This window comes from Pelmatolapia mariae, linkage group LG6, assembly GCF_036321145.2.
Source record: "Pelmatolapia mariae isolate MD_Pm_ZW linkage group LG6, Pm_UMD_F_2, whole genome shotgun sequence".
In the NCBI taxonomy this organism is placed as follows: Eukaryota; Metazoa; Chordata; class Actinopteri; order Cichliformes; family Cichlidae; genus Pelmatolapia; species Pelmatolapia mariae.
In genome coordinates, this window is record NC_086232.1 from 16351342 (window position 1) to 16360265 (window position 8924).

Genomic DNA, 8924 nt, shown 5'->3' on the forward strand with positions numbered 1-8924 from the left:
TAATTTATTATATTTAAACAGTTAAAAATATAAAAAGAATTAAAACAGCCCTGGCCAGGGGAGAACACACCATAAAAATCAACAAAACAACGTTAAAAGTCCAGTGGCGTCCGCCACGGTATAAAAGTCACTAATTAAAAATCCAGTGAAGCGGTACAGCAGGGAACCCGGCGGCGTCCTCGCCTTCCTTTCCGCGTTCTGCGCCCCGGTGCGCTAAAGGAAGAAAAGCAGCGGCAGTCACTACTCTTTTAGGGAGCTATCATTCATTAAAGGGGATAAGTCAAAAGACTTACCCCGGGTAGGCAGAGCTCTCAACTCTGCCCGCCGCTTCCTTGTGACCGCCAATCGGCACCGGCCCGCCTCTAATTTCTCGCAGACGCGTAATCTGGGCCTTCCGTTGCTGCAGCAGTCGGACCGCTCGCTCCGCGTCCCTGTTTGCTGGCGCTATATCTTCCTGCTTCTGACACCCAGCTCCACCAGACTTTCTGCGGGCTTACAGGCGCCGCCGCCTGACACCATTCATTTAGCCATTCCTGCTGCCTGCCTCTCAAGCCTCCCCTCGAGCACACCTTCAGTCTTCTGGCAGGCTCTCTTATCCACTTCTGTGCCTTTCCAGGTGTGTCAAATTAGTAAAATGGGAAAAAGGCGGAGTCTCTCCAGGACAGATTGACGGTGTAACCAAAACATGCAATATAAATAAAACACTGCACAAAATATAACCAAAACATGCAATATAAATAAATAAACACACTTCACATTAAACACAACAAAGCAAAACAACATCCGTCCTTCCCTGGATGACATCTGCATTTGTTATAAAGTGTCGTACTTCAGTCACACGTGTCCTTGAATTTCCTGGAATAATGTCACCATTTCATGTTGTCTTGGAAAAAAATATCTTAGCTAAATAAAATATATTTTAGAGATCATAGAGATCACAAGTGCACCTAACTGTAGCATCTCAACTCTCAACCATCAATGCTGTTGTCTCCCAGAAATGCAGAGGAGGATGAAGAGCACTTTGACATGTGTCTCAGGTCTCTAGAAGAGGAGATCATGTATAATGCGGGCCACCTACTGACAGTTGAAGAACCTCCGAAGGAGGTGGAGGAGCAGCCAGAGCCAAGAAAAGCCCGTCTGAAGAAGAAACCTGGCCGAGCCTTCTGTCACTCTCACTCCAAGCTCTACATGCAGGACTCAGGTAGCCATGGAAACATTAACAAACAACACCATGTGCCCGACAATTCAACCAAATTACTCTCACTTAGAGCAATATTGATGATTTGACAGAGGACCCTAAAGGATGTCAATACTTAAAAAAAACAAAAACAACTTTCATGGAGGCAGTTCTTCCCAATGTTCCCACTTTGGCTTCAATAGATGACTGAAATCTTATTTCAAATTCTTCTCCATCATGCCTGGAATTAAATACTCACACCCACTTTATTAGGTACACATCTTTAAACGATTAATCCAAACCAGCCAGTTACATGCCAGCAACTCATCAACCTGCTAAAGTTCAAAGCGAACATCAAAATGAGGAAGAAAAGTGATTTAAGAGACTTTGAATGTAGCATGTTTGAGGACGGTCCCCAAAGCAGAAAATAACCAACGAGTGGCCGTTCTCTAAGTGAAGATATTTTCAGAGGTCAGAAGAAATTTGCCAGACTGTTTCGTAGCTGAGCCACATTTTTATAAAAATCTTACTTGAACATCGTTACACAACAGGAATAATAAATCCCCCCTCAATAGAAAGGTTGTCTGGTTAAAACTCGCTTTAATGAAAGCAATTCAATTACTGTTAACTGGGAGAAAAATATGGAAAATTATTCATAGAATAATCCTGTTGTACACAGCATGAATACATATTAAGCATTACTAGGCCTTTAATTTCCCAAGTCTACTGATAGTCAGCCACTTAATTACGAAGTGGCAGCCACTTTAGATTCATCTAACATTTCTGCTGTTCCATCTTGACCTCACAGGCGAGCAGATAATGCAGAGAGCAGCTGAGAGCAGAACCACAGTGGAGCTCAGCGAGTGCTGTGGAGATCAGTGTTACTGGGAGATGAAGGGTGACGGCTGTAAGTACTACAGGAACGTCTTCACCCACGGATACCTCGGTGAGTACACAAAACCCACCTCTACTGAACAAACGCAGGCATGTGAAAAATGTGGTTTTTATTCAAATGGAGCATAATAAACTTTCCATGTCTGTACAACCACCAATTCTGCTGAAACAATACAAGTTTTTTTCTTTCTTGGCTAAAACTTCCAAACACTTTTCCTTTGAAGGGTTTGACTCGGGCAGGGAGCAGGTCCATTCTCAAGTCTGTCCTTCTGAAGGTGAAGAGTGGAGAGCCGTTATCATCAAGAACAAACACTCAGGGAGGTTCCTGGCAGTCCAGAACGGCTGCTTTATCGGACTAACATCATACAACGAGGACTGCAAATGGTTTTTAGAATAAAGAGGGATGCTTCTGTGAAAGCTGAGAGTTTGCCTGACAGAAAAAGTACGAGCAAACAAAAGTTGGTGGAAATAAAATTCACTGCTGTTACTGTGGCAAGAAAAACAAATAAAAAATCTTTAGAATCTTTTTCTCTTGAGGATTTCTGGTTTCCAGTTGACTGGGTGGCTTTCTTCTGTCTGCAGGAAAGAAAACATGGTTATTATTTATTTTATTTCCTGCTGCATAAGAATCGGCACAGAAATACAAGTTGAGTGTAACAGTGTAGCGTACAGCGGTGTCATCCTCCTTGTAAACTTTAATGGTCTTGTCAGCCTCTGCTGTGATCAGTCGGCTTTCAGAGTGGTCGAACATGCAAGCGAAGATTCCCGACTCGCTGTCCAGAGATCCGGGCTGCACGGCTGCGTGGATACGCTGGAAATTGTATCCGGTCCTCCAGTCCCACATGTGGATAGTTCCATTGTCGGCTGTGTGTAATAAGGTCAACATTGGCCTCAATAAAAATGATTTAAAACAAGCAAACAAAAAAGGCAGACAGTTAAAGACAGCACCGCAGCTTTTTATTACCTCCAGACACCAACACGCCATCAGAGTTAACAGCCAGAGTGTTGATGATGGCGTTGTGGCCCGACAGGTTCTGGATGAAGTTTCCATCTGGGAACATCCACTGCTTGATGTTATCGGCAGATCCAGAGGCAAAAGTATATCTGCAAAACAACAAATATGACATCGATATCTGAAGAACAACTCCTCTTAATTAGTTCTTGTAATTAAAGTTATGAACAAATGTGCTCCTGTAATCCTAAATCATGACTCAAGTATTAATTTATCTTCATTAACAATCAAAACTTTATTTATTTTAAATTACAGGATTCACTTTGGCATGAAACAGGTAAACAAAGGTGTTACTAATCACATTAATTAGGCTTACAACTAACTGATGCAATTAGTAACACCTGCATTTACCTGCCTCATGTCGAAGGAGATTCTGTAAAAACATATTTATCAACGACTGCAAAGTTTAACCAATATTGTAAAAAGCATTGTTTGAGGAGTCTGCATGCTGCGTTTCCCCCACTCCAACCAACGCTACCTTATAAAACACCACTTACTGTCTGGGGTGCAGGACCAGAGTTCGCACAGACTTCTTGTGGTTTGTAAGAGTTGCTCTGGTTTTCCCAGCAATCAGATCCCACAGCCTGATGGTTGAATCGTGGCTCCCTGCACAAACCAATCACACATTAGGGACAAGAGTCAAGAGAAACCACTTTAAAGCCTGTCTTACGGAGGGGTTTATACTGCTGTTGTGAGCGATTTGAAAAAACATAATTGTACCTGTGATAATTTGTGGTTCTGCTGCCTGACATCTCACCGTGGCCACAGTGTTTGTGTGACCGGTCAGTGTGTGCACGTTTGCCTTCGTCCTGATGTCCCACACCTGCATGGACCGGGAGGACAAGCAGTTAGTGTCATCTCATAACCCACATCACATCTGAACACAGCCCTTTAGCGGAAGAGTGGCATCTCTATAACAAACGCGATATGTAGTACTGTGCAAAAGGGTTGAGCCGCCCCTCATTTCTTCATATTTTCTCTTCTCTCTTTGAGACAAGCTTTCTTGTAATTTTAAGTCTTTGGGCTTTGTGGTGGACAATCAAAGCTCTTCTTTGGATGTTGGCTGCCTTTGGTTCTCTCCTCTGTGAAGATGATCCCACACTGCTATAATAATGTTGAGGTCTGAGCGATGGAGGGGCGGATCCATGACTGGTAAGTTTCTTTTCACTAGTACCTATGTGCCTTGACTCTACTCTGTTTCGGTCATTTTCCATTACGATTAACAACCACCTCAATACGTGAGGGGTCGTTATACCAACGCAGTTGAAAGTCCCATGATGACACATCAATGGAGAACATTTAGATGACGGTATACCTGCTGCTCGGTCTGTGGCTGTTTGTCACACAGTTTTCTGCACGGTACTGCTTAAACCTGATCAATTTAAGTCATTCCATCAATTTCATTCACTGATTCAACACAGAGTAAGAGCTTACCCTCGCTGTGGCATCTCTGCTGCATGTCACGAGCACGTCGATGGTCGGATGCAGATCCAAATCATACACTGCACTGAGGTGTCCGTGATAGTGCCTAATTACCTAAAATATAAACCAATATAGTCAAGAAACATCCACAACATTACAAGGAGAGAAAAAGAAGAAAAAAAGCCACAACAGAAGCTAGTTAGCAAGTTTCAGCTGCACCTTTATTCACCAGGGCTGTGCCTGTTTAATTGGGAAAAGATTTTATGCCAGATGCAACCCAAAAAACATTTGTGTCACCTCCTAAAGGAACTTTCACAGGTGAATGTGTAAATCATTACAGCATAAAGCCGCTAAATAAACTGTTTTGAATGACACAAACCAATAACTCCCTTGTTTGAAAGTATACCTTGTTGTACTCCAGATCCCAACATTTGACCTGCTTGTCCTCCCCGCAAGAGAAAAGGTAAGGACTGCGGCTGCTGACCGCCACCCCACGCACTGTGCTGATGTGTCCAGTCAGAGAGAGTTTCAGTTTTCCACTGGCCAGGTCCCAGATCTGTCAAGACAGGCAGCCTTCAAGTCAAATTAAGATAATCTGAGATTAATTTACAAACATAGTAGGTTTAATAGGTAAAAATTGGGTTTTTAGTATAACTTAATCATCTGTGAAGAGCAGGATATTAAAGTTGCAAGCAGGCACTGTGGCATGTTTGAGCATACAGAAAACACAATCTATAAAACAAACACAGGTAACGATCCCGAGGAGAGGTGACTCGGAGGACAGCTAATTCAGTCAGTCCATGTCGGATGAGCCATTTTTAGTTTGTCGCTTACTATTATTTCCCACTTGACTCACCTTTATAGTCCTATCAGCAGAGCCTGTGACAAACCACTGATTCCCAGGCTCTACAGCGATGGACCTCACCCAGCCAAGGTGACCGCTGATGACCTACCAGACAAAACAAACTACAATTAAACAAAACACAGAACCCAGACCTTGCCCACTGTATCATGTCGAGTAAAGCTTAAACTTAGAAAGTTGAAATGATTTATAGTTACCCGAAACAGTTTCCATGGCGGATGCCACTGAGGTTTGGGCATTGTGGGCGCTCTTCTCATGAGGGCAGAATTTCTGGTCCCACCTCCCTCCAGGAGCGACTGAAAACACATGGATGATCAGTTTTGCACTTCTTTCTTTCAAACCGATTAGGCTGAGTAAAAGTAGGAATAAACTGTGATCTACCACTGCAGATGACGGAGGGTGAGATCGCTCTGCTCCTCCAGCATGCCGGTGGATGTCAGCAATACTGGCTGCTGTGCGACTCGCGTCCTGCCTACAAATGACCCACAGAGTAAATGATGGTTTATGTGTGAGTAAGCACCATTTTGTTTTTATGCTAAATTACTACTGGCGACTGACTCCCTTTGTACTGTTTTTGTGTGTGTGAGGGACAAAGTTTACCTAGCTTGCGATGGGGGTAAAACTAACGCCATGGAGTGTACTCCGGTGTCACTGGGATTCCTGTGCATCTTTGTGTCAGCGGTCAATGCCACCCCTGGTGAGAAAAAAAATAGTTGTTATAAACACTCCAATTGGGATGACGAAATCAAATTAAAAAGTCACAAATTGAGAGTATTTACCTGGTCCAGACGGGTAGGCATGTGTCCCAGTGATCAGGTATTCTGGATCCTCACCTACAATAATATTCCCAAAATGTCTTTAAATCATGTAGTTTTGAAATAAAAGGTTTCAGAAAAACAAAGAAAAGCTCAATTTAAAGACAAACTGAGCTTTCTGACAGCAAAACACAACTAAAAAAATCTGCATTTCCACATATCTGTTAATAATAAATTGTTGGTACACTTAAGAGTGACTCTGACATGCAGTGACACTTTCATCCTCACCTGGCTGAGTGTAGTTCTGGTGGCCTTCCATGCTGCTCGAAAGGTGTGAGGCTCTGTCTTTCCCTTCCCTCAGGATGGGCAGGTGTAACACTGCACTGTAGTCTGCTTTCAGTTTAACCCCCATCTTCAACTTGTGGCTGCAAGCAGATGACATAATGATGCATTTCCCCTTAAAAACATCTAATATGTTTGATTAAATTAGCATAATGATATTCAAACACATGAACAACACACAGTAAATATCTTGAAGTTTTTACTGGCATATTAAAGTAGATATAATTTACATTCTGGGGTTCAGCAGCAGAGATTTTTCTTTCTTTGAGCAGCAAATTGATAGAGCTTTAACTTCCTACTTATTACCATAATGTCAGTATAAATTTACAGACAAAAGAGTTTTTGGTAAACTGAAAATAAACTCCTAACAAAGTGATGCTCTTTAGTGTTGCAGCTACAAATCCTCCTTTTTTTGACTGCTCCCTAACAACAGCAGAACATCTGCCTCCTTCTCACTCTACCCTGAACATCGTCCTGTGTCAAACACTCCTCCTGTCCTCCTTCGTCTTTCTCTCCTGCTTGGGAGGTCAATCTTAAACACCCTTTGTCCAAACCCTCCTCTGCACATGTCCAAAATATCTCAGCCTTGTTTCTCTACATCTAGCTCTCTGTCTTCAAAGTACTTGACCTGAGATCTCCCTGCAATATACTCATTTTTATCCACCCCAGTCACGCCCAATGAAAAGATTAACCTCATCAGCTCCTGTTTTTTTGTCATTGCCAATCTCTCCAAACCATAAATGATAGCAGGTCTCACTTTTGGCAAAGATGTTTTTTTTTTTTTTTTTTACATGAGATGCCCTTCCTGAGGCAACCATCCTCATTTATCTGGACTAGCGAGCAACACTAATACAAAGCGCTAGTACAAAATTGTTCAATTAAAACCTCTACAACAATTTCACATGACATTAGAGCTTGCTAGGTGAATTTAATTTACCCAAAAACACAACTTCAAATCATTAGACGGTAACACTGTGACGTTTACCTTTCATCATCCAGCGCGATGGACTTGGCGTGATCAGACACAAACATATCATGAGTCCTTTTAAGAGATCTGAAGACCAAAGTGTGGACTGAGTGCTTCTGAACATCCTGTAGATGATAATAAATAGTAAAGCATGTGTTTTAAACGAGTGCAACCACGGTAAACTTTGTGAGTAATTACTTTTTACTATGTGCAATGCAAACAAAACCATAAGCGTGTGGTTGCAGTTATTAGCCGAGCGGGCTATGTGTCTGCCGGGCGGGCGGAAGCACAAAAAAGACAAAAAAACGGACTTCAAATGTCTTCTTACCTCAGTCATTGTGGCGGTAAAAATAAAGCAATATTATAAAGAAGCGGAAAATATCCCTTTTTTCAGTAAACAAAGCACGCTCCCCGAAAAGTATCACGAACGCAAAAACATGACTACCGCGACGCTCCAACGACCGAATACCCCGGAAGTAAAGAGGTAAAAGGACAGCTAGCAGTTTGTTAGCGCCACCTATAGGCCTGGAGGTAAATTGAAATGGAAAAAAACCCACATCTTTAACCTCTACTCTTCCGAATCTCGTTATATTTCCTGCGTGAAGCGAGAACACAGCATGTCCTTCGTTTCTTGACACTAATAATAATAATAATAATTTGTGCTCTCCAAGTTGCTTTAACCAGTTCAGTCTGCGCTCTACTGCTCCTTTCTTTCTTACCACTCCTGCTAATTGTAGAAATAATGCCCTATTTCCATTGCTGTGGCCACGAGTTTTTTGTTTTTGCACTTAAAAGGTTCATCATTAATAGCTGCTTGTTCTGGTGCAACACTGTAGTGTGATTAGCATTGTTGCTTTACATCCACAAGGTCCAGGGATCAAATCTAGCTGTGTCCAGCCATTTCCTGACATAGTCCAAAAGAAAAAAAAAAGCATGGGTTTATCAATGCTTCTAAATTGCGAGAATGATTGTCTGTCTGTTCAGTGTACTGCCCCATAGCACAGGCTACAGCCACCTGTGTGACTCTGAACTGGACAAATTGTTCTGTCTGTTTACTTCTGATCACCTTGACTGCTTATTTCTGGACTGACTAACCTCTAACTGATGAATAGTAGCTCATAATATACCAGGTCTTGGTGATTCCCAGAGGGTCCTATTTTAATGGATGGCAATGGCGACAGTCAAATTATTATCATGTTTAATGTTCAGTAGATGAACACAGAACTGTTGGGACATAGCCATATTACACAAACTCTCATTTGCTCTAGTCCTCGCCTAGTTAGCAGTGAACTGTTTCTTATGGAGTCAAAGTGGCATTTCTTCAGCTTCCACTCAGAATGTGTAAGCTGGACCTGTTTTCACTGTCTCTAATGAAATCCTCAATATAAGAGCCTGAACAAATCCACATTGGCAACATTGTTTCTATGCCACACAGTCAAAAAGCTTACTGCGATCAGGGCTGTATGTATATTTCAACGACACTTTTCTTCATC

General features: G+C 42.2%; 1 protein-coding gene across 1 annotated transcript; it reads right to left on the bottom strand.

The window, feature by feature from the left end:
- Nucleotides 1–2164: 2164 nt before the first annotated feature.
- plrg1 (pleiotropic regulator 1) lies at nt 2165–7890 on the bottom strand. Its single transcript, XM_063475192.1, has 15 exons — nt 7760–7890; nt 7450–7556; nt 6411–6547; nt 6147–6200; nt 5968–6061; nt 5749–5839; nt 5565–5663; nt 5362–5454; nt 4912–5061; nt 4518–4619; nt 3804–3906; nt 3581–3689; nt 3036–3175; nt 2742–2935; nt 2165–2647 (listed from the first exon to the last, which is right to left on the bottom strand). Exons 1-15 carry the CDS (start codon nt 7766–7768, stop codon nt 2588–2590), a joined length of 1542 nt encoding a protein of 513 aa, XP_063331262.1. The 5' UTR covers nt 7769–7890; the 3' UTR covers nt 2165–2587.
- Between the last annotated feature and the right edge of the window lie 1034 nt (nt 7891–8924).

Bases quoted from the DNA above. Each gene is read 5' to 3' on its own strand.
- plrg1 (XM_063475192.1), bottom strand. The intron at 5,840-5,967 runs GTAAACTTTGTC...GGTCATTTGTAG, and splicing joins TTACCCCCATCGCAAGCTAG to GCAGGACGCGAGTCGCACAG. The intron at 5,062-5,361 runs GTGAGTCAAGTG...CTGTCTTGACAG, and splicing joins CTGCTGATAGGACTATAAAG to ATCTGGGACCTGGCCAGTGG.